General features: G+C 39.0%; 1 protein-coding gene across 1 annotated transcript; it reads left to right on the forward strand.

Annotated features, from left to right (window-relative positions):
- Positions 1–3,092: 3,092 nt before the first annotated feature.
- Tars1 (threonyl-tRNA synthetase 1) lies at positions 3,093–21,374 on the forward strand. The gene is made up of 19 exons (XM_042690556.1): positions 3,093–3,228; positions 5,318–5,398; positions 6,912–7,102; positions 8,549–8,672; positions 9,715–9,836; positions 10,630–10,747; positions 11,146–11,210; positions 11,296–11,374; positions 12,012–12,158; positions 13,115–13,213; positions 14,512–14,678; positions 15,594–15,756; positions 15,849–15,986; positions 16,325–16,402; positions 16,562–16,662; positions 16,745–16,849; positions 18,870–18,942; positions 20,264–20,378; positions 20,871–21,374. Exons 1-19 carry the CDS (start codon positions 3,172–3,174, stop codon positions 21,017–21,019), a joined length of 2,172 nt encoding a protein of 723 aa, XP_042546490.1. The 5' UTR covers positions 3,093–3,171; the 3' UTR covers positions 21,020–21,374.
- Positions 21,375–25,469: the final 4,095 nt, after the last annotated feature.

Genomic DNA, 25,469 nt, shown 5'->3' on the forward strand with positions numbered 1-25,469 from the left:
AATATTTAAGTATTTTCGTGATCTCTGCTAGTCTTAGTTCCTGACTGATGTTTTCTGATTTTCTTTTTTTGGGGGGGGGAGGGGTCCGGTCGTGGGGTCTGAACTCTGGGCCTGGGCACTGTCCCTCAGCTCTTCAGCTCAAGACTAGCGCTCTACCACTTGAGCCACAGCGCCACTTGCGGCTTTTTTCTTTTTGCTTATATGGTGCTGAGGAATTGAACCCAGGGCCTCAGGCATGCAAGGCAAGAGGTCTACCACTGACCCACCTTCCCAGCCCTGTTTTCTGATTTTCCTGTCAGCTTTTCTATCTATCTTACCTCACAGTGACTGGATCAGGTTTTTTTCTGGAAAGGGTGCCTCCTTGTCCTCTGGGATCCTGAACAACAAAGATGTAAAGATACTATAAACTTAGAATGGCTGGCATCCATTTTTTCCCCAGTCATGTGGAGAAAGCTTTATTTTTTAATTAAAAAAAGAAGAAGAAAAATAAGCCTAGCCAGACACTGGTGGCTGACAACCATAATCCTAGCTACTCAAGGGTTGAGATATGAGCATTGGGGTTCAAAGCCATTCAAAGCAGACAAATCAGAAAGTCTTATCTCCAAGTAACCAACAAAAAGTCAGAACTGGAGCTGTTGCAACGGTAGAGTACCAGCCTTGAACAAAAAAAAGCTAAGCAAGGGGCTGGGAAGGTGGCTCAGGGGTAGAGTGCATACCTCACATGCATGAGGCCCTAGGTTTGATTCCTCAGCACCACATAAGTAGGAAAAAATAAAGCCAGAAGTGGCGCTGTGGCTCTAGTGGTATAGCACTATCCTTGAGCTGAAGAGCTGAGAGCACCCAGGCCCAGAGTTCAGACCCCTCGACCAACACCCCCCCCCCCCCCCAAAAACAAATGCAAGTCACCTAACATAACCCATTTTTGTGACTCCTGGCATGTGTTGTCCTTAACTCAAGTGAAGACTTTGTAACATTCAACACATATAAGCAACTTTATACTTATGGATGTGTGTTCATTTGTTTCCACTTGTGTTAAAACTAATGTTAGCTGGGATTATAATTCTTCTGAAAGTGAGGAAGACTGGAAAGCAGGGGTGGGGACACTAAAGTAGTATTTATCATAGCTGCTACCATCCTTACTTACATAATTACTAGTTTAAAGTTGTTAGTCACAATTGTCTTCTCACACTTTAGGTTTTGTTTGCCTTCTAATAGGATCTCAAATGTATTCTTTATTTATGGGACAACCTAAATACTTTTTCCTGTCGGATATGAGTTCTGCTAGTGCTAACTTTATTGGATTGTGACCGTTTTACCTTAAAGAAGCCTAGCAGATAAGAGAGTGCCATTAGTAGTCTAATAATCCTCTGAGTTCTAGCCATAATGTTTCTTGATCCATTATAGAATGACAACTCAATTTACTAGTAGTAAGAGAATTAAGCATCCTGGTAGGTAGGGAGGATATAAAGACGTAATATTAGGCCTCATCTGCAGCATGTAACAACATATTCTTTAAACTCCATGTTCAGCTAAAAGAAACTATCTCCACATTTACAGCTACAATTCATTCTGTACAGCACAAAATGACAGCGCTAAAATGAAGTTAATAGGCCACATTCTCTCTCATGGCTTTTCAACCCTGGAAAGTTTAAAAACATTGACGATCATTTTTAAACCCTGTCTTTGTCCTTGTGACCTTTTACAGACACAACACCTTAGGCAATGAATAGTATTGTTTTGTTGTTTTCCTACCAGGCTTCACTTGCAGAACTGAGATTCAGCAAAGAAAGAAAGAAATTTATCCCAGGGACTATATACAGTAGTTCTCCCATAGCTGAGAGTATGTTCTAAGGCGCTAAAAAGATTTCTAAACTGCAGATAGCATGCTATATATTACATTTGTTTGTGTACACACTTATCTAGGATAAGGTTTAATTTATAAATTTGTCAACTTAAGTCAACAACAGCAATGACAGAATAATTCTAACAGTTTAATGCAAGTTATTAAAAAAATGTAAATTTTTCTATCTCCATAACTTTGTTTTTTGATGGAGTCTCACTATGCATTTTTTTTTGGGGGGGGGGGAGTCCTAAGTTCAAGCAGATTACGAGTGGGCACCACTACGGTTTTCCTTATGACATTTAAAGAGAGGAGTCGGAAAGGACTAAAGTTTTTGAAGTCTGTTTTCACCAACCATGTTAAGTACCTGCTTTTTTATTTCCTCCCTCCTTTTGTCTCTTCCTTCTTCCCTTCCTCTCTCCCCCAACCCTTCCCTCTGTCTTTATTTTCTGCACTGGGGATTGAAGCCAGGGCCGGGTACTTCTTTTTTTCGGTCGAGGGGCCTGAACTCTGGGCCTGGGCGCTGTCCCTCAGCTCTTCAGCTCAAGGCTAGCACTCTACCGCTTGAGCCACAGCGCCACTTCCGGTTTCCTGGTGGTCTCACGGCCTCTCCTGCCCGGGCGGGCTTTGAACCGCGATCCCGGGTCTCAGCCTCCGGAGCAGCTAGGCTGACAGGCGTGGGCCCGACCCTGGGTACTTCTTAGCAAGCGTTCCACTAGTACTGGAGGCAAGCTCCCGTCGCTCACGCGGCTTCACAGTTAAATGTAGCGCAAGCAGCCTCGTTTTTAAGCCTTCCTGCCGGCAACACACCGAGGTAGGTCTTCACTGTGAAGCGCCCGCGGCCCGAGGCCCGCCGGGGTCACGGCTCCGGCCCGGGGAAGCCCAGAAGGGCCGCAAGAAGGCTCGACGTACCGCTTCAGACTCACAGGCCGACTGCCACCCGGCCAGGGGGCGCTGAAGCCGCAGGGAAGCAAGCACTCCCCCAGGAGCCGGAGTCGGTACCCGGGTCGCAGGACGCTTTCCAGAAACCGGAAGGGCCCCCCTAAGGCAAAGGCGCATGCGCACTGCTCCCCTCCAGGCTCGGGGCGGGTCTCAAGTCGGGTTTAGGGTCTGAGGTCCCTCTCACTGTCGCAGTTTTAGTTCCTAAAGCGCTTCCATTGGTTTAGAAACGGGAGGACCCGCCTTCTCCCGTTGTCAATTGGCTGCCTGTTCTGCCGGCAGGAGAGGGGCGGGGCTTGAACTTCCTAACATTGCATCAGCTGGTTGTTTCGGGGCCACGTGGCGCAAGCGCAGTGTCTCCTTGTCGTGTTCCGTCTCTTGGGAATTCTTAAATGTCCGAGGAAAAGGCCCGCAACGCATCGGGGAAGATGGGAGGCGAGGAGAAGCGGGTGAGCGGGCTTGGGCTGGGCTCTTCTGCGAGCCAGGACGACCTGACCCGGCTGAGGGAGGGTGGGCCGGGTGGATGGGGAGTTTCTGGGTGAGGATCTCGACCAGGACTTCGGAAGGCTCGTTTCAGCTTCGTCTTTGGCGTCGCTCTCACGCTGTTGGAAGTTTCAGCTTGCTTGTTTTTGTTTCGTTTCTTTCGCAGTATACGATGTTTTAGGTGTTCATTCTTCCTGGCGCTCGGGATCTCGGGTGGCAGGACGGAATGCCTGGCCTTGAGGGCCGCGAACAGCCTAGCCGAAGCCTGGAGTACAGGCATGTGCTCGGGATTTAGGGGAGTCACTAGCTGCTGGACTCCTGGCTGGGCAGAGGAAGACCGCTCAGGTAGAAAGGAAGACTGAACAGACATGAGTAGTGAGTTATGTCTGGGGACTGGATTAGAAGAAATGTGACTGTAAAGGGGAAATAGGGCAGTCAGAAGGATTATTTGCATTTGCCACATGAGGGGCTTTAACCAAGAAAATGGTATATGGGAATTGGATTTCAAAACCCATTCTGGCATGGTGGTAGAGGGCTCATGGGAAGGAGTCGAGGCCACACAAAGGAGGCTGCTGTTGGAATAGTGCAGGTGACAAGTGATGGGGGCTTAAGAAAACGAGCTTTCACCCTGACTCTGATAGGACAGTTTACTAAGAACCCACACTGTAGGAACTTGAACGGGGAAAATGTTCATGTACCTTCTAAATTGTAAATTTAAGGTGACAAGTAGTGGATGTACATAAGTGTTTTTATTGAGAATGGTGTTTTTGCTGTTTTGTGACTTATCTGTTTTGCTCAATAAGATATAGTCAACAGCTTCACATGTCTATAAGTATATCTCTATGCCATTCATTTTTCTTCCTCTTTTTTTCTCTTTTCTTCCTCTCCCCTCCTATTCATTGGAAGTGATGTATGGCAAATAAATGATCTCTCTCCGTTTACCACTGAACTGCACCCCAACTTCCTCCTAAATAATGATGATACAATAGCTAGTGTTTATTAGTGCTAACTATAGGCCTGGATAGAATGTATGTATAGAGTATACTATATAGTTTATGTGTTAACTCATTCAGGTTTCATAACAGCTCTTAGGAACTGGGTTCTGTTATCATTCATTCTGTATGGGAAATTGCAGAAGAGCAATAAATATTTTGCTGAAAGACAATCAATCTGTAGCCCATGGTCCAAAGGTTCCTTTCCATCATGGGTCTAGGAATGAGCCAAGGACAGATATTTCACCAAATTACAGGAATTCCACAGGCTTTTCTCCACTCTCAGTTTCTGAGATTAAATTTACTTAAACCATGGTCTTCTGGTCCTTCTCTTTCAATACTTTACTGTCCTAAGGAAGATAGTTTTGTAGGTTCTCTTTATAGTGCAGTTCTCCTCATTTTTCACTTAAAATTTGTTCTTGCTAGTTATGTCCTCTATCACTTGAGCAATACTTTCAGCCCATTTTGTTTTAGGTCATTTTTCAGATAATGTCTCACTTTTTGCCTGGGACCAGTTTTGGACACAATGTACCTACCTGTACATCTCTAGTAGCTGGGACCTCAGGCATGTGCCCTATACCTGGCTTGTTTGATTAAGATGGTCTCACACTTTTTGCCTGGGCTAACTTAGACTCTGATTTTCCTGATAGCTGCCTCTTCAATAACTGGGATTGTAGTCATGAGCCACCATGCCTAGCTTAATAATCTATTTTTTATTTATTTTACTTATTTATTTAAATGGTATTAGGGTTTGAACTCAGAGTCAGGGGAAGAGTTAAAATGAAATAAATGAGAAATTAAATTGAAATAAATATAATGGATTGCACGTTGTTAACTAACCATCCCCTGTACTTTTTAAGGAATTGCCTTTACTATGAATGGCAAATTACCTTTGTCAGAGGTAAAATTTTCCATCCAGTCTTTCAAAATTCTTTGTCCCTTTCCTTTTTGTTTTGAACAAATACTAAGATAATATACTTAAAACATGCCTGGGGGTATCATGGTGAGAGGGTGTCAAATTAGATTAAAATATGAAGACTTCTCTTCCCTTTTACTTTTGTAGGTAGATGCCAGTGAAGAGAAGCGAAAGGAAGGAGGCAAGAAAAAGAACAAGGAATCATGTGGAGATGGAGGCCGAGCAGAGGTAAACATTACTGTTATAAAGGCTTCTCAGAGGTTTGCTGGAAACAGGTAGCTGTCCTAGGCTTCTCCTGTATGTAAGGATCTAATAGCTTTTCAGAGATTTGTAATATAAGGTGGCATGAAATGGAAAACTCAGGGAGAAGAATTAGGAAAAGATAGTCTCAGAGGAGAGAAAGATGTGTATTTATCTAATTGCAACTAGAACACAGTATGTATGTAAGAAGTTCTGACTGTGGCATCAGATAATAGAAATCAGAGAAGTAAGGCTAAAGAAAAAGGACTGTGATGATTGTTCAGTTGCCAGTTAGATACTGGGTTTTCTATCATTTCATTAAATTAGACCATAGGGAGTACGAACAAGGTTTGAGCTTATGCTGTGTTTACCAAAAAACAAAGGAAGCCAGTTCCTTGACCTCCTCCTCACTCTACTTTTGGACCTGCACCTGGTGTCTGGTTTAAAGATAAGGAAACTTTTGGGACCTCCCAAATTTAAGTAAAATGCCCACCCTCAAAAGAAGTAGGAGTTCAAAATAGAGTGCAGGACTGGGAATGTGGCTAAGTGATGGGGTACTTACCTAGCACTCATGAAACCAATTCATCAGTACCACATAAACAGAAAAAGCTCGAAGTGGTGCTGTGGCTCAAGTGGTAGAGTGCTAGCCTTGAGCAAAATGTAGCTTAGGGACAGTGCCCAGGCTCTGAGTTCAAGCTCCAGGACTGGCAAAAAGAAAAAAAAAAAAGTCCAGTGCAGAATCTACCTGGTTCCTTTATGCTTTGCTTTGGGAGGCAGTTAAGTTTGTCTTCCTACTTTATTTTCAAACTTGAACTGCTATGAACTGTTGTTGACTTTTTTTTAGTTAGTTCACCTATTTTACTAGAATACTCTTGAAAACTATTAGGGTATAGAAGCACAAAGCAATAAACTTTTAAAAAGTAACATAATAAAACTGACTTTAAAGAACTTATAAATTCTGTAGCTACTACCTTTAACTTTATAGTGTTTTCATTTATTTAATGTAAGTGGCCAAGCATGGTATGGTTTAAAGCCCTGCCCATGATGCTCCACTGTAATTGTGGGAGAAACAGTTGATTGTGACTTTAAGATTTACAAGTAAGTAGTAAAATGTTTGTCTGCCTTCCTGCTTCTCACCCTCCCTCCTTCCTCCCTCCCTGCCGGTCTTTTCCTATGCTAGGACTTGAACTTTGACCACGGAGCTCTACTGTGTTTTTTTTCTGCTTATGGCTAGTGCTCTACCAGTTGACCCACTCTTCTAGTTGCTGCTTCTTGCAGGTTTATTGAAGATAAAGAGTCTCTTAGACTTGTCTGCCTGGGCTGGTTTTGAAACTTAGTCCTCAGATATCAGCCTCTTAAGTATCTAGGATTATAGGCATGAGCCTCCAATGTCTGGCTTAATTGTGGGGTTTTGAATTGACTATATTTTTATTACTATTTTTTTCCTTTTCTGAAAGGAAAACAAGAATTCACTGATAATTCCTTGTTTGTTATCTTACAGTTGAATCCTTGGCCTGAATATATTAACACACGTCTCGAGATGTATAATAAACTGAAAGCAGAGCATGATTCCATTCTTGCCGAAAAGGCAGAAAAAGATAGCAAGCCTATCAAGGTCACTCTGCCTGATGGTAAACAGGTCGATGCAGAATCCTGGAAAACTACTCCATACCAAGTTGCTTGTGGAATTAGGTATGAGCTACACCTGTCTCAACCTTCTATAGTTTGTAACACGACTAAACTTTTTTTTAATTATCTTGCTAAATTTTACTACAGAAAGTTTTTATATTACTGTTTAATGGTTTAATGTGTTAAACTTACCTTATTTGAGATTTAAAAAAAACAAAGTGAGGTACTTTCTGAAGATATCCACTTTAGTTCTAATCAAGGAGTTTATATTCTTAGTCATTTTCTATGATCATAAATGTCACAGAGCCCAATAAATGTTTCATCAATGTTTGCATAAATGGTGAGAACATCACTTAATGATGTTCTCACATGGTAAGTTCAGAAGCTGATATATGGCATATGAAAAAAGTTACATATATATGCATATATATATAATTTTCTTAATTTAATATGATGGGGATCAGCAGTTGGTCTGTTTATCTTTGTTATGTATTTTAAGTCAGTTGTCACTTGTTATATAGTATGAAATCTAAGAATGTCCTATCATACTTTTTAAGTGGAGAATAAAAACAATTACAAAGAATTTGCAACAGAGAATGATCTTTTCAGAGCACTTTTTCAACTTGTCTTACATGTGTTAACTTAAAGTATGTAAAAATGGACATATTTGTCAATTGTATATTTCTAGGGTTAAGGTTTTTGGGGATAGTGTAGCGTGCTATGAGAGTTCCTACATTATCTTAACACATTGAGAGAAGGTGTCTTTTTGTGTGTGTGTGTGTGGTAGTATTTGAGTTTGTAATGGCTAAGCAGGTGCTCTAGTGTGAGTCATAGCTCTGGCTCCTTTTGTTCTGGCTATTTTTGTGATAATGTCTTGCTTTATTTAAAAAATAAAACAAGCTGATTTGGGCCATGATTGTCCTGTTTGTATTTTTTGCTGTAGCTTGGCTTTATAAAAAACTTATTTGGAAATATTTAAAAGTTAATCAAGCCACTAGATTTTGTTATTGTTTATTAGCGTTGCCATATCTACTTAAGTAAGAAACATTAAATGTCATAATAGTGTTCCAAATTTTTAGGATCTTACAGTTGTATTCTTTGTGGTGTATTTTCTTGCAGTTTGATGATTTTTTTTTTCTACCAGAAGGCTATAGATGTGTCATCTATATAAAAAACATTTATGGGGTTGGGAATATGTCTTAGTGGTCTAGTGCTTGCCTAGCATGCATGAAGCCCTGGGTTTGATTCCTCAGTACCACAGAAACAGAAAAAGCTGGAAGTGGCTCTGTGGCTCAAGTGGTAGAGTGCTAGTCTTGAGCAAAAGAAGCTCAGGGATAGCGTCCAGGCCCTGAGTTCAAGCCTCAGGATTGGCAAAAAACAAAAACACATTTCTTATATATTAACATAGAATATAGCATTTTTTTTCTATCTGCAATTTATGTTATGTGAAATGTAGATTTTTTTTTAGAGTCTTGTGTTTTTATTTGTATCTGTCTGTATATTTTTAAGTCAAGGTCTGGCGGACAACACTGTTATTGCTAAAGTGAACAAAGTTGTTTGGGACCTAGACCGCCCTCTGGAGGAAGACTGTACTTTGGAGCTTCTCAAATTTGAGGATGAGGAAGCTCAAGCAGTAAGATTTCTATTTGGTATTAAATGAATTTAGGGTGAACATCTGACCATATGCTATGGAAGAAGATAAGCACTATTTGGTTTCAGTGACTTGGCTATGTGGATTAGTGGTTTTCAAGTGTATCCTGGAATCTATAAGTTATTTATATAAATGACGTAATATCACTTTGGTATCTTGGTATTAAATACTGAAAATATTAAGTATATTCTCTCATTCATCTGAATGATTGACCATCTAAAAGCTAAGTACTGCCATTTGCACCTAAAAACCAAGTACTGCCATTTAATTTCAGAGTTCATATGTTTGTCATTGTGTTTGATCATTGTGGTGTGGAGTCAAGTTGTTTTAGGCCAACAGTGTAAAAAAGAGCCTCATACTCTCCCTTGGCTTTTTTGAGCCATATCTCTTCTGATCAATTGGTGATTGGAGTCTCACAGACTTTTCTGCCTGGGTTGGCTTCTAACTGCTTCACAGATCTTACTAGGATCACAGGCTGAGCCACAAGTACCTAGCAAAAGAGGCATAATTCTTTTTTTTTTTTTTTGTTGGTCATGGGGCTTGAACTCTGGGCCTGGGCACTGTCCCTCACCTCTTCAGCTCAAGGCGAGCGCGCTACTGCTTGAGCCACAGCGTCACTTCCAAGAGGCGTAATTCTTAAGTGCTGTTCCATAACCATCTATCTGTAAGCCAGATCATATATTGGAGTCATGAGGGCTATACGCACGATTGTAATCAATAGACAGTCACCCTGTGACTGACAATTGTATTCAAGGAACAGAATCCATCCAGTTTAATTAATGATGTTAAGTTCAGTTGACTTGAAAACAGTTGAACCAAATGGTTCCTATAGTGCTAGTACAGTTTTGTAATTAGAAACCTTTTTAAGTTTTGGCTATGGGCAGAATCACAGTAAAGTTTATAGATTTGTAACTTACATGTTTATATCTTGGCTTTATTTATAGTGTGATTTCTTTTTCATATAAGCAAGTTGTATGACAAGACAGAAGCTGTACTTTTTTGTTGTTGATTTTTACATTTTCAGGTGTATTGGCACTCAAGTGCTCACATAATGGGTGAAGCCATGGAAAGAGTTTATGGTGGATGTTTATGTTATGGCCCGCCAATAGAAAATGGATTCTATTATGACATGTACCTCGAGGAAGGGTAAGTTATAGAAATGGATAAAGAAAAATCTGAATGATTATGGGTCTGTAATGTGTTTGTAAGGAGTTCTCAGTAAAGGGAAAAAGGTATGAAGCCCATTGCTTCCTAATCACCAAGCATTCCCCTTGAAGTACTATCATATACTTAACAGTAATAGAGGCTTTCATGAGATCTCTTTTCTTGATTCATGGACATAGAGGTCTATAAAATGTTGGCAAGTAATATGTCCTTCAGACCTGGTGGGGGAGTTGGAGGCTGTATCACTTGTGGAAAGGTTGCCATGGTAACCAAGGTAGAAGCCACTGAAAATATAGAGATAATTTATGAAGTTAGCTGTAGTGGCTCATGCTTATAATCCTAGTTACTTGGGACACACAGTTTGGGAAGCCAGCCTGAGCAAAATGTTTATAAGACCCCCCCCCCATCTCAACCAATAAAAACTGGGGTGTTGTGGCACAGACTTGTTACCTGTGCTATGTGAAGAACATAAATAGTGGTTTAGGGTCCAAGTCAGTCAAGGGAAAAAGTGAAACCCTATTTGAAAAATAACAAAAGCAAGTAAAGGCCTGGGGGCACAACTCGTGGTAGAGAGCCTGCCTGGTAAGCACAAGAGTCTGAGTTCAAACCTCAGAACTGCCAAAATGAAGGTGTTAAAGTAGTATAAAATTTGTATCTATGACAGTGGGTCTGGTTAATTATTTAATATTAAAACCCTTGAAGTGATCCACAGAAATGTCTAAAGCCAAGGTATGATTCAGGGTCATCTAGAAGGTTAACTTCTCTTCTCCTTCAGGGGTGTGTCCAGCAATGATTTCTCTTCTTTGGAGACTTTATGTAAGAAAATAATAAAAGAGAAACAAGCTTTTGAAAGATTGGAAGTTAAGAAAGAAACTCTACTGGAAATGTTTAAGGTAATTTTTTGATTTTTATTATTATCTTTAGTTATACGAAGAAGTTGACATTTAATAGTTTATGACCCATGTCACCCCCTCAGCGTGCTCATCCTTCCCTCTCAGTGCACCCCTTCCCCTGATTTACTGAATTTTGTAAGATAGTTATTAAATTCTTGCCTGTATTCTTACCAATTTCTCATCTTTATTGAGCTTTAACCTATTACCTTCACTAATTATATTGGGATTAAGTGTTGTACCAAGCTGAAGTTTTTTCTAGGGAAAATGTTTTAAAATGTAAAATATTGGCATGTTTATTTATAGAGTGCTTTTTAAGATGTACTGTGATTTATACTTTAGCTACATGTGATTTAGAGGTAAAGGGTGGATTTTGAAATCTTTCATTCCCTTGTTTTTAGTACAACAAGTTCAAATGCCGCATATTGAATGAAAAAGTAAATACTCCAACCACAACCGTCTACAGGTGAGAATATCTCCCACATGCCATTTCATGCAAATGTGTGTATACCAGTTTGCCTTTGTTGAAATCCTTTCATTGGTGTTTTTAGGTGTGGCCCCTTGATAGATCTCTGTCGAGGTCCTCATGTTAGACACACTGGCAAAATTAAGACTTTAAAAATACACAAGGTAAGTAATGTAAGACTTTGAAGACGTCAGTAGATTTTACCTAGTACAGATGTTTTAAGCGTACATATCTGTACGAGGTGTATTTGGTTTCTCCTTTTGGCCATTTTTTCTTGCATATATAAGAATGATTATTTTTTGAATCACTACTGCCTGGGCCACATGTGTCATCATCAGTCTTATAAGTACCAGCACACTGAGTAAATTACTTCTTGTCAATACAGCTTGTCATCCAGATGCTGTTTAGTAGAGTGCACTTTAAATCATGAGGATAACTGAGTTACTTGAAAGTCTTTTCTTTGTTCTTGGTACCTTTACATTTATACCTCGTTGTTTTGTTGTAAGTACCTTAGCAGTCTGAGAAGTGCTGGTAGAATTGTGGTTTGTTTATCAAATGATAAGGGGGCATTTTTGAAGGAGGAAAACAGCTAAGTGTGCTGTGAATGAGTCCAACTATTCACAGGTGGATCTCAAAGCCATGGGAGACATTTACTAGGGGAGGGGGTCTTTTTTTTTTCAATCAAAAGAATGAGTATAAATTGGATTTATAAGTTGATTATGAAAAATAACATGCAACTCTTACAATAAAGGAAATGCTCACAAATGTGAATCTTTTGTCATTGTTGATCCTTGTTTTCAGAATTCTTCTACATACTGGGAAGGCAAAGCTGATATGGAGAGTCTCCAGAGAATTTACGGCATTTCATTCCCTGATCCTAAAATGTTGAAAGAGTGGGAGAAATTCCAAGAGGAAGCTAAAAACCGAGATCACAGGAAAATTGGGAGGGTATGTTAAAGAGAAGTCCAGTTGAATTCTTCAGTTTAAATTGAGCTGACTACTAGGAATTTTATTTTGAAGAGGTGCTTAGATTTAAAGTGTCTGATACCATGTTCTGTATTAATTGCAAATACTTATTGATGGTTCACATCTTCTAGAGTGTGCACAAAAGTTAATTGGTAATGTTAATTAAAGTTAATTAAAATGGTTTAATTACTACTTTTATTGACAACAATGCTGGTAACCTGTAGTTATATAGTTGCATTTCATACAGCTGGGAGACTTGGGAAAGCATCTCATCTCAAGACTCATAAAGATGGGGAAACTGAGTCCTAGCATCCACTGGTCTGCCCCTTTAATTTCCTGAAATAAATTGTAGCAGGGAGGAAGCTGACTGCTCCATGATTGTTGGACCTCTCCAAGGGCCATAAGCAGTTGATGTTTGGTGTGGGAGCAGGGTTTGGGAGGGAGGGGAATAAAAAGAACTTTTTTTCACCATAACTTTAAGTTAGTATATTTTGTCTTTCACTATCTCTTGTTTTCAGTACTATTTTCCCTGTCTTTCTCTTACCTCCTAATTTAAAAATGAAGGAAGAGAGAAAAATTTATTAAATGCAAAAAAACCCTAAGGATATGACTCAAGTGGTAGAACATTCTAGCCAGCTGGAAATTCTGAGTTTAATTCACAGTCCTGCAAAACAAAAACAACCAAACAAAAAAACACTTGAGAACCGTAGAATCAAGCAGCTCTTCCTGCTTCCATGTCACTGCTGGGAACCTTGAATGGACTGAGGGCTTTGACAGACCAAATCAGATTCCTGCTAAGCTGTAGATGGGTGCACACTAGAAACACCGCCATGGTTTGTTTTATTTAAGAGTGACACTAATTTAACTACAGAACATCACAATAGTTTACTTACTTTATATAAATATATATATCAACAATCTTTTGCTTTTTTATCCAGGACCAAGAACTATATTTCTTCCATGAACTCAGCCCTGGAAGTTGCTTCTTCCTGCCAAAGGGAGCCTACATTTATAATACACTTATGGAATTTATCAGGGTAAACTATATCTGTTAATTTCTTCTGAAGATTTAGGACTAAAAAGATGATTTTCTGCCAAAAGAAAGGATAATCTGTATGTGAGAAGAAATATAGAAAATGATTTTCCACAAGACTGGAAGTTTGGGTGTTATAAAGTGCTTAAAGATTCTTTGTTCCTAGTATTGATTTTGTCTGTATACATGAACGTATACCAGGAAAAGCTGATGAGCTTAAAATCGGACTAGTAACTCTTTGCATAGGAGCTTTGTGTCTCTTTAACCATTCATTTGTACTTTATTTTTAAAGAAAGATTCTATACATTGTTTTTTTTATCTTTTTAAGTTATGAAATATTTCCTAAATTTATGGAGAACAGTAAAAGCAAAAGCTGGTGTACTTGCCACCCAAGTTTAACATATATTTCGTCCTACTACATTTGCTCCAGAGTTTTTGTTCAAGTTATTAAAAAAAAACAACAACTATACAAATGGCTTAAAACACACACACACACAAACAACTATATAAATGGCTACACACACACACGCGCGCGCGCGCGCGCACGCACGCACGCACACACACAGCGCTGGGCACCGGTGGCTCATGCCTGTAATCCTAGCTACTCAGGAGGCTGACATCTGAGGATCATGGTGCAAAGCTAGCCCAGGCAGAAAAGTCTGTGAGACTTTTATCTCCAATAAAACCACTAGAAAACCAGAAGTGGCGCTGTGGCTCAAGCGGTAGAGTGCTCACCTTGAGCTGAAGAGCGCAGGGATAGCACCCAAGCCCAGAGTTCAAGCCCCACTACCGACAAAAAAACAAACAAACAAAAAACACCTTGTGGACTTTCTTTTTGATCCATTTCCTCCCATCCTAAAAGAAAGTACTGTTCAAAAGTTGACATGGATCCTTTTGTCCATGTTATTTATATTTACACTGTATGTACATACCTTCAAATTATGTGTTTGTTTCAAATTTGCATATCTGTATCTCCATTACTTGTGATTTTCTTTTTTAGATACATAAAAATGTTTATTTTTCTTAGTTACATAGTACTCTGTTATATACCTAACACCATGTATTTATGTTTTATTGGTATTTATTTATCGGTATTTCTAATTTCATTGCCATAGCATAGTTTTCCTTAGCCCCCTTATGTAACGTGTGTAAGAGTTTCCTTTATCAAAGTAGACTTTCTGGGTCATGGTGTATGTGTGTCTTGAACGTTACTAGATAATATACAATTTCCCTTTGGGTTATAATGCCTCTAGAAATGTGAAATGTAGTTTGCCTAGAGGTGTTCTGTGTGTTCTCTCTCAGAGTGAATACCGGAAAAGAGGATTCCAGGAGGTGGTCACCCCAAACATCTATAACAGCCGCCTCTGGATGACCTCAGGACACTGGCAGCACTACAGCGAGAACATGTTCTCTTTTGAGGTGGAGAAGGAGCTGTTTGCTCTTAAGCCCATGAACTGCCCAGGACATTGGTATTCCCCTTTGCATTTCTGCTGAAGAGTTTCATGTGTTATAGCTGTAAAATACTTTGCCTGCTTTGAAAGAATTTTTATTAGATTCTGTCATCAGAATCACTGTTAAATGCAAAATTATTGTCATGCTGTTATAACTTTCATGCCCTGTTAAATCTGTGATTCTTTAGGAGTAGAGTTGAGTTTGCAGTAGGATATATATAAAAACAGGAGAATAAGCATGGATGAGCCTTCCCTTAAAGGAAGGTGCTTTATCAAAGCCTACTGCTAATGGATTAATACCCTTGAAAAATCTTCCTTCCCTTGAGTACTTATTTGACAGATGAAGGGTTACCTTTGGGAAGACTTGGAAGAGCTGTGGTTTTGGTAGCTTGGTGTCCATGGCCCCTGATAGGCAGAGTTCATGGGACAGAGGAGTAAGAGAGGAAGAAGAAACTGAGCTATAGATGGTAGAGGGCTAACCCAGTTCATACTTAGTTTTCTCAGAATTCTCTTTCTGAATCATCTACTAACAGGTCACCTCAAGCTCTTTTCTGCCTACAAGAAAGCAGATATAACATTGGTTTCATGTTATTATAGTTATTTGTAGGTACCTAATTTATTATTTATTATTATGAGCGTTACAGACAACAGTTTTCATATCAATAGAAATACTGACCACAAAGATTTGAATCCAAGTTTGTGGGAATATATTTTTTATCTTAGGCTATCATTCTGTTATAAATTATTTGCTATTTTATTCATGCAGGTACGTAGGGTTTTGTTTGTTTGTTTGTTTGTTTTGAGGGGGAGAGCAAAGAGAGGAGCTAGGCATTGAACCTGAGGCCTCGTGTATGTTAAGCACTTAACTTCTGGGCTGCCCCCTTGCATTCTTGGAAATCCTATCGGTCGATTTTGTTTTTCTCTTTTCTCCAGCCTGATGTTTGATCATCGGCCACGATCCTGGCGTGAGTTGCCTCTGCGAGTAGCTGATTTTGGGGTCCTTCATAGGAATGAGCTGTCAGGAGCACTCACAGGACTCACCCGGGTACGAAGATTCCAGCAGGACGATGCACACATATTCTGTGCCATGGAACAGGTATGAGGCCCAGTGGAATAAAGTATTTTGGAAGAAGTGTCAAGGAAACAAAGGATAAGTAGTCACTATATATATTTATTTTTAATTTAAAGATTGAGGATGAAATAAAAGGTTGCTTGGATTTCCTACGTACAGTATACAATGTGTTTGGATTTTCCTTCAAACTGAACCTTTCCACTCGCCCAGAAAAATTCCTTGGAGATATTGAAGTATGGAATCAAGCTGAGAAAGTAAGTGGTGTATTTTAATGTGCTTTGCCTGAAATCGGCTGTTCTAAGCTTCACGATGGGTAAACATAAAGGAAAATTGGAAGTAGTTTCTCTGTTGGAATTAGCTAAATTTTTTCAATCCGATTTTGAAATATTTTAAATTAGTTGTTTATTAATGGTTTTTTTTTCTCCCCCTAGCTATAAGCTATAAGCTTTAAAAGAGACTTGAGAGTGTATTTCGGGGACAAAATGTGAAAGCAGAATATAGTGATTCATGAAAGTACTTACGATATTTTTAACCTGAAATAAGGAGAAAGGTTGCAGATGAACAAATACTAATCATTTTGTCTTATCCTTAGCAACTTGAAAACAGTTTGAATGAATTTGGTGAAAAGTGGGAGTTAAATCCTGGTGATGGTGCTTTCTATGGCCCAAAGGTGAGTAGCAAAGTTTATGGGAGTAAGGTGATTCTTGTGGGCAAAGAAAGATTTCCCTAAGATAAATTCAAAACAGAAGGAAAATCAGCACTGATCCAGCTGCTGAGCTCAGCGTTAATATTGACAGCATTTTACGGTAACAGCATCGTTGCTTTGTAGATTGACATACAGATAAAGGATGCGATTGGACGCTATCACCAGTGTGCAACCATCCAACTGGATTTTCAGTTGCCTATTCGATTTAATCTTACTTATGTAAGGTTAGTGTCTGCTATTTTCTCTGCATATTTTTTCAAGGATATGTGAGAGAAAATATATAAAACAAATTCTTCTTCTTCATAGCCATGATGGTGATGATAAGAAAAGGCCAGTGATTGTTCACCGAGCCATCTTGGGGTCTGTGGAAAGAATGATTGCTATCCTTACTGAAAACTATGGGGGAAAATGGTAATTTTTATTTTACTTATTTATTTTTGTCTTATTACTTTGTGCATTGGCTAGAAGAAAGTCTCCTTTCCATTATACTTATGAAATTGGGAGAATGATTGAGATTGGCTACATCTAATTAAGGACAAGTCTTTACTAGTAAGTAGGGAATTACAATCTAAAGCCAAACCTTTAGGCATGCAGAATATTTGGGGGGCTGGAGATAAGTTAGTTCAGTAGTTCACTGAGAGGCCCTGGGTTTAAACAGCACTCCTTCCCCGTATACACAGAAAGAGAGAGAAAGAATACTTGTTATTGCTCTATAATTTTCATTTTAAAACTTGATCTGTTTAAATATTTATTCTAATGAGCAGTTCTGAAACAGGAAAACAATTTATTTTTGATTGCTTTTTCAGCATGTTAACTTTGTTTGGAGCTGTATGGCTTTTATCATTTCTGCATGGGTAAATGAGTAGGTCCTTTTTGGCTTACTTTTTTCAGCTTTGCTGGTCAAAATAAGCTAATACTTGCAGCTCTTGTGTAGTAGAAAAATAAAATTATATACATCAAGATTGATGAACATCTTTTTAATTTAATGGCTTCCCTTGGCCTATAGTACAGTACTGGGTTACCAAACAACTATTTGAGAATGCAGTATTAATTCTGTGCATTTGATACTTTGGCAAAATATGTATTGATTGACTCTTGTACATTGCTGTTATTTCAATGTTAGTTGAATTTATTTAGCTCAGTTACTAAAGGAAGTTTTCCATACTTGTCAATGAGATAAGATAACTTTTTTAGTTAGGTTTCACAAAATAAACAGTCTTTTTCTACATGGCATCCAGAGAATTGGGGGAGCTCTTATCTAATTATTCTGCCAGACCTGTGATAGACCGAGGATATCCCACAATTAGGATAGAATTTAGTGCCTGCTCCAGCCTTTTGCCTATTTAAAACAATAGTTGATGGGAGAGAAGTTGGGCTAAGATTTGTACTATTCATAGGGTAATGCTCCAAAAAGATTATTTTTTAAGTGATGAAAAGTCATCATTTTTCAAGTGCCATAATCAACATATATTAGAATTTCTAAGTATTGCAGAAAGAATCTTGAATATGGAGGCACCATCTGTGTTGTTTCTCGTGAAGAATAAGTAATAATCTTTTATTTTTGAACACAGGGCTTTGTAATTGCTCGGCAGAACTATACCACTGAGTTGTGCCTCTTATCTCTTTTTGCTCTGGTTATGTTTCAGAGGTCTTGCTTTTTGCTGGGGCTTACCTGGGCCCTCCTTATTTATGCTTTCTACTTAGGTGGTATGATGGGCACATTCAGCTATTGCTTGAGATAGAGTCTTGAGAATTTTTTTCCTAGGTTGTCCTCTATTTTCTTCTCATTCTTCACCTCCTCAATAGCAAGGATTACAAGTGTGAGCCACCATGTACATCTACAATATACTCTTAAGTCATTATGTACAGTTATTTAGAAATTAGTTTTCTACTGTTGTTTTACTCTATAATGTGTTGAAGTGTGAATCCTTGTCACTGACATGAAATTGCTTTGTTTTTCTGCTTAAGCAACATAGATCTTACTTACAGATTTTCTTTATATAGGATTGGTTTTCTTCACTCAAGTCTCCTCTCCATAATCTGTAATGGTAGTTTTAAAAGAGAAAAGCCAAGTTATAAAGTAGGTTATGTTTTGCTTTGTTTCGTTTTTGCTGGCACTGGGGCTTGAACTCAGGGCCTCTCATATGCTTATTTTGCATGTTTAGCTGTCATTCTTTCACTTGAGCTATACCTCAATCCCTGCTGGTTATTTTGACAATGAATTCTAGGACTTCTCTGTCCAGGCTGGCCTTGAACCTTAATCCTCTGGCTCTCAGCCTCCTGAGAAGGCAGGATTACAGACATAAACTAGCTGCCCCCAATTCTAGGTTTAAAAGTAGCTTTTACATGTTGTAGGCAAAGATTCTAAACTAAGAAATGTGTCATTGTGTATTGAATGTACCCAAATCTGCACTCTTTTTACTTTCTCTAGGCCTTTTTGGCTGTCTCCTCGTCAGGTAATGGTAGTTCCAGTGGGACCAACGTGTGATGACTATGCCCAAAAGGTAATGCTCAGGCAGACCTAGCTCTTGCCTTAGCCCCTGAAGTATGTGGAATTGCAGATGTGCACACTGCACTCAGACTATGCTGCATCTTCTGAGTAAATCAAGTTACTTGTGGCATTGACATCTGTTGCTGATTTCTGCCTTGATAACCCTGCATAGATTCAATCACTTCTACAGTGCTTTTTTTCTTCCTAGCTCCACAATCAGAAGACATACTTACTTAGCATTTTATAAAACACATGTATTTTACTGTTTATTATTATAAAGAATATTATTTGTAAATTCATATACAAAGACAGCTTAGGTTGTATTGACTAAGGGAGCAATTTCGTTTTGTTTTAAATGAAATTTTTTATTTATTGCTCTTTCTGCTGTAAGAACCCTAACTTACTAATACATAAATAACTAATCCTACTCTATAACTTAAAGACTAGAACAGTTTATTCTGCTTTAAAAAAAAGTCCAAATTAAAGCATTAAAAATAATTAAAAGTTGATAAGTGAATAAAACTATCACATAAATATTATCACCACTCCAGATAACCAGAATAAATTATACTCAGATCATATCTTCTGTAAGAAAGAAATGAATGTTAAAGTATCTGGTAACCAAGACATTCAGTTCTATTATTCCTTTTACTGCAAGTGGTAGTTTTATGTGGAGGCTGATCCAGCAGCCATGTTGGGAACTTGAGATATAATTTCAAAAGGGTTTCTTTTCTTGTGATTTATGTTCTAAGACACTTGATTTTAAGGATTTTCTAAAACATTCAGCCCAAGAACAAAATATGTTTTCTTGTTTCACTCTGGTCAAGCGTTCTACTACTGAGCTCTATTTCCTTGCCTTTATTATTAAGCTGATGCTGCTCTATCACTTGAGCCACATACCATGTCTACATTTTTGACTTTGTAAATGTTGAGCCAACTCAGAATTTTATATGCTTCAATACATCTGCTAGCATTCATCTTTGAGATGTTTGCATGATTATGATTATACTTTTTTTTTGTCATGGGACTTGAACTCGGGGCCTAGGCGCTATCCCTGAGCTCTGTTGCTGAAGGCTAGCATTCTACACTTGGAGCTATAGCACCACTTCTGGTTTTCTCGTGGTCAATTGGAGCTAGAGTCTCATGGACTTTCCTGCCTGGGCTGGCTTTGAACCATACACAGTCCTCAGATCTCAGCCTACTGAGTGGCTAGGATTATAGGTGTGAGCCCTGGCTGCATGCTTATTCTTGTGCTGTATTAAATATTATCACTTGAGTTAAAACTAAAATTCTTGTAGTAACTGATAATTCTGTATTCTGTGTCTGTTTAATAGGTAAGGCAACAATTCCACGATGCTAAATTCATGGCAGACATTGATCTGGACCCAGGCTGTACATTGAATAAGAAGATCAGAAATGCACAGTTAGCACAGTATAACTTCATCCTGGGTAAGAAAGAAAGAAAATATGCTGACAGTTGAGAATTAGATTTAAGTGTAATGTGGTTAAGAATGTATTTACTTCTGTTTTTTTTTTTTTTTAAACTCAGCCTCATTCATGCTAAGTTTCTTCTAATCCTGACTCAGTATTTTTCAATTGATAATAACAAAGAAAAACTTGTGTAAGGAAAAAAAGGATTTAAAGAATTACCTAAAAATTTCTCCCCTTCATATCATATTGCTTTAATATGTATTTATTAAGTTGCTGACATTGACTCAGTGCAGAAGTTGTATGTACTGTATTTTGTTATTTAATTTCCCTTAATGAATCGAACTTTTAAGTCATTTGTCTAACTGTACATAGACACCTGTACATTTTTTTGTATCTGAAGCTACAGGGTAGTTTTGGGGTGCCTTAGGATTGTTTGTGTGCAGATGTTCACAGGTGGCTTGTCCCATGACTTTAGGTTAAGTCTCATACAGCCGTATATCTTCCATTTAGTTGTTGGTGAAAAAGAGAAAAGCAGTGGCACAGTTAATATCCGCACAAGGGACAATAAGGTCCACGGGGAGCGCACTGTTTCTGAAACCATCGAGCGGCTACAGCAGCTGAAGCAGTCCCGAAGCAAGCAGGCTGAAGAAGAATTTTAACAGAGAACTCTGCCCAGATTGAGTTGAGTGGTGCTTCCAGAACATTCACTTTTACTCCGGAGAACATCAGCCCAACTGGACTGTGAGCAGTCCTGCTAAATGTGCACAGATGACTAGAAGATCAATCTTTTCTGACCTAGGCAGATTTTAGACCATGTGTGTTTGATGGCATTGAGACCCATTAAAACTTTTATTCATTAAATGTCTGAGCAGTAGAAACGAAACAGGAGGAATGGTTTATTGTCATGTAGGAAAACTTGTTTAAATGTTATCAGTTCAGAAATAAGATAATTTGAATTTGACTAAGGTGGAAGAACATTATGATGTAAAATAAAAACTTTTATTAACATGATTACACACGCACCAGGGTCAGATTGTGTGCCACTCAGTGTTTGTCTTCAAAGTTTCACAAAATGATGCAGGGTGCTGGAGGGGCAGATCAGTCTTCCAAACTGGGATGTGGCCTACTCATGGAGGAACAACATCTTTTTCAGAGAGTCACTTTTGCTTCTTTTTTAGATGGATATCTTTTAAAACCACCAGTAGATATGCACAAAATTTTAAGGCAAAGAATATCTTCAAATACCAGTTTGACAGACACAGTGGCTCTTGCCTATAATTTTACTCATTAGCCTGAGACATGGACAGAGAAGCCAGGCTGGATAGAGAAGCTGAGACTATATTTTTAATTAGCCAGCAAAATTCTGGGTTGGAAGTATGGCTCAAGCAGTAGAGCAAGAAAGCTAAGTAAGAGCCCGAGAGCCTGAGTTCAAACCCTAGTACACACATGCACACAAAGTTACTGTTTATGACACACTATGCCACGCCATGGAAAGTCTTGTTATACAGATTTCCTATTCCTTTATAAAGGATAATTTCCAAATATTTCTACCAATAAATGGTGATTGAGAGAATGTCACAAAGTAACAATTCCTTATATTCACTCCTCTTTATTATAATCAATTTTTAGAAGTCAACATGGTCAATTACAATCCTGAGTAACTTGATTGCCAGGGTCACTTCAAAGAGCTAATTTGCATACGTTAGTCCTCACTTTCATAAAGGAGATAAGATCTTTAATCAGAAGGGTTTTGTTTTGGATTTGTTTGAAACCTCATAAGCCTTCTGAGTGCTGTAAGCCTTGGATAGGTTTGTAATTAATTTTTATAAACCAGTGTTCTGGTTCAATTCATTTATATTTCCTTAAAGTATTTTTCAGTCCGAAAAATTAATATGTAGAATCTACTTTGTGTTTGTGTATTGAGGCTTAAATTGTGAACCTGCAGTAAGTGAGTAAACCCTTTCCCATGGAGTTGCATCCCCAGCCTCTGTTAGAGACAACGCTCTGTGTAAGAGCTGTACAAATTAGAGTCACTTCCATCTAATACGTGATCTCCATCCTGAGTTTATTCTTGTCAGTAGAATGACAGGTTGTTGGCCTCCCCGAAGAATCCAAGGCTAGACCTCAGAGGAGTATTAACCAAACAAGATTTAATTGAACCAATGCAAATGCAAAGGTGAGATCTATCCGAACAAAAGCCAAAGTACACTCTAGTGGAGATTGAGGACAGCAATTTAACAAAGCAGTCAAGTTCCTCAGGCACTTTGGTGACTAAGGTTTGCGATCATGCTAGGGACTTAGAAGTAGGAGCCAAGAACCCGAGATCAGGGAGTGGTTTTCTTAGTAAGATGTCCCTGAAAGCCTCTGTCTAGAATGAAGAAAACCCAAGATGATTTCATCTAACTCTCCTGCTTCTGTCAATTTAGAAACATTTATTGATTTTAGAAAGTTTATTCCCGCCAGTGTGAGCCTTCATTCTTATATGGCTGACCATTCTATTAGAACTTGTACCATGATGGAGCCAGAAAGTTGGGTTGATACCCTAACTCTGGAATTTACAGTTGAATAACCTTAGATAAATTTATTGATTTCCCCTGAGTCTCTTTTCTCTCTACATCCTCTCTTCTCTCCTTATCTTTCCTTTTTCTTTTCCATTCTCTCCCCTCTCTTCCCTCTCCTGTCGCCCCCCTCCTATCCCCTCTCCTCTCCATTTTCTTTTTTCCCTCCTTTCCTCTGCTTTCATTCTCCTCCCCTCCCCTTTCCTCTTCCTCTTCCTTTCCATGGAACTAAAAATGGTCCAATAGGTTCTCATGGTTTCCCAGGCTGGCTTTGGGCAATGATCCTTCTACCTCTGCTTTCTGAATGGCTGGGATTACAGACCTGTTCCACTACACCTGTACCTAAGCTGCTTTGCTCATGCATAATTACTTAATGCTTTTTTTCATGGAAGTATGAGATGAATAAGTTTCATGTGTCATGTAAGAAAAATGATGTGTTGGTTCGCCTGTTCCAGTGTCTTGGTTTAACTGGTATCCCTTTATTTCAGCATCTCCCTATTTTCTTCAAAAACGTTGTCTATGGTCTGTGAAGCCTTTGACCATTTTTATGACTTGATTATGAGTAAGGTAGACACAATCCCTGTTCATGTGGAGTTTTGTGGTCATCCAGCAAGAGAGGAAATTAGTGCTTAGAGTTCTGAGACATTAATTCAGGCATAGACAGTGAGTGCAATGGAAGCTCACAGAATCGGCAGGATCCATAAAGAAGGACTGCAGAAAATGAAGAAAGAATGGACTGATGATGGAGTGGCAAAAGGAGAGGGTGACAAGTTGGAATGTGGAGGGGGGATTGATGGGGAAGAGCAGCCAGAGAAATAGGGAATTGAGGATGTTGACCAAGAAAATGAATGAATGAGGGAAGGTGGAAAATTAGACCAGATTCATGACGTCTGGGTGAAGTGACAATCACATGTTGCTTTTGGAGCTAGAAAGCTGGATGGTGTCATGGGCCTCCAGAAACATCAGTCTGAGAGAGGCTTAGGTAGACCTGCCTGTCAAGGTATGTATGAATTTTCAGTATCTCAGAGTGCATTATGGATTTCCAGTGATACTGAACCTTCTGTCCAAAGACGCTGCTCTCTGGCTACTAGTACCAGGAATGTAGTCTGGGAAACAACCTATGAACATGTAGAGTTATGAAAAATTGAAGGTAATTTTCTCTTCAGACAGCAGAGGGCAGGCTTGTCCTCCTTATCCAGATGGATATGTGCACCAGACAAGGTTGAGGTAAATCAGTTAAAAAAACCTAAGAGTTAGATTGAACTCCAAAAGGAGTTTTTCTGTTTGGGGCCTGGTTCCCCCCTAGTTTGTTTCCATTATTTATGAAAATTGGCTTTAAAAATTTCAGAATAAGGTGCCCATTAATGCTAAATAAACTCTTATGGAACATCTTCCTGAGTTATCTACTCGCTAGGGAAAGGCAATGGAATGCAATGGCAGTATTTGATTGTGTTCATGCCTCTTTTTTATGATACTGGAGTTTGAACTTAGGGCCTCACACTTGCTAGACAGGCACTCTGCCATTTGAGCAAAACCCCAATTGAGCAACCATTTGCTCAATTATTTTTTTGATAGAGTCTTACATTTTTGCTTCCATTAGCCTTAACTACAGTCTTTCTCCTTTTGCTCTCCTTATTCCTAGGTGTGAGCCATCATGCTGGACTTGGTTGAGTGAAAGGCCCTGATAACTTGTCTGGACAAGCATCAAATTACTATCCACCTGATATATCTTCTGAATACCTGGGAATAAGCCACTACTCCTGGCCTAACATATTTTACTTAAGATCTAGTATGAGTTACCTGTGGTCCTTCAAGGGGACCACTGTGAAAATTTATTTTAATATTTTCCTTGTTTTCCCATTTCCTTGTCTCAGGTAACTATATAGATAAGGATGGTTCTGTAAAAGGGATTACATAAGGATATAAAGGCTTTAGGACTCAGTGAATAATTTCTCCCTTTCATGGGCATGGAGCCAAGATTTATACACTCAATCAGCCCTCTGTGCATTCAGCCACCCATAGTAGGAATAAGGCTGTAAGCTTGGTTTCTACTCCCCCCCCCCAAAAAAAAAAGTGTACCAAACACATATAAACCTTTCTTACTATTATTGTTGTCAAAGCAATAAAAGAAGCATAACTACTTACATAGCATTTATTAGGAACTTTAAGTAATCAAGAGATGTTTTAAAGAATACTGGTTATGTTCAAACACTCCCATATAAAGTTTGTCAGAGTTTCATATCCATGGTGTTCCTAGAGCCAACCCTCAACCTATACCCAGGAATGTGTGTATTTGTATACATGTGTGAGAGGGGAGGGAAGGAGACTGAAGGCTAGGGAAGTTTGGGGGTCTTATCAGCTGGTGAGCAAGTTCTTTCCTTTACTATTGAGAGAGAGAGAAGAGGAGGAGCCTGGGGGAGTTTGGGAGCAAGCCTTTCTCCTTACTACTGATAAGGCTGGTAAAACACACAGCTTCTTATCTGTGATGTGATCTGATAGTAACTTACCCACCATATCCCTGCAGTGATACGTTCTTCCAGTCCACAGAGAG

This window comes from Dipodomys spectabilis, unplaced genomic scaffold, assembly GCF_019054845.1.
Source record: "Dipodomys spectabilis isolate Male_0828 unplaced genomic scaffold, ASM1905484v1 ptg000138l, whole genome shotgun sequence".
Taxonomy (NCBI): domain Eukaryota; kingdom Metazoa; phylum Chordata; class Mammalia; order Rodentia; family Heteromyidae; genus Dipodomys; species Dipodomys spectabilis.

Bases quoted from the DNA above. Each gene is read 5' to 3' on its own strand.
- Tars1 (XM_042690556.1), top strand. From the start codon at position 3,172: ATGTCCGAGGAAAAGGCCCGCAACGCATCGGGGAAGATGGGAGGCGAG. The intron at 9,837-10,629 runs GTAAGTTATAGA...CTTCTCCTTCAG, and splicing joins GACATGTACCTCGAGGAAGG to GGGTGTGTCCAGCAATGATT. The intron at 16,403-16,561 runs GTGAGTAGCAAA...GTTGCTTTGTAG, and splicing joins GTGCTTTCTATGGCCCAAAG to ATTGACATACAGATAAAGGA.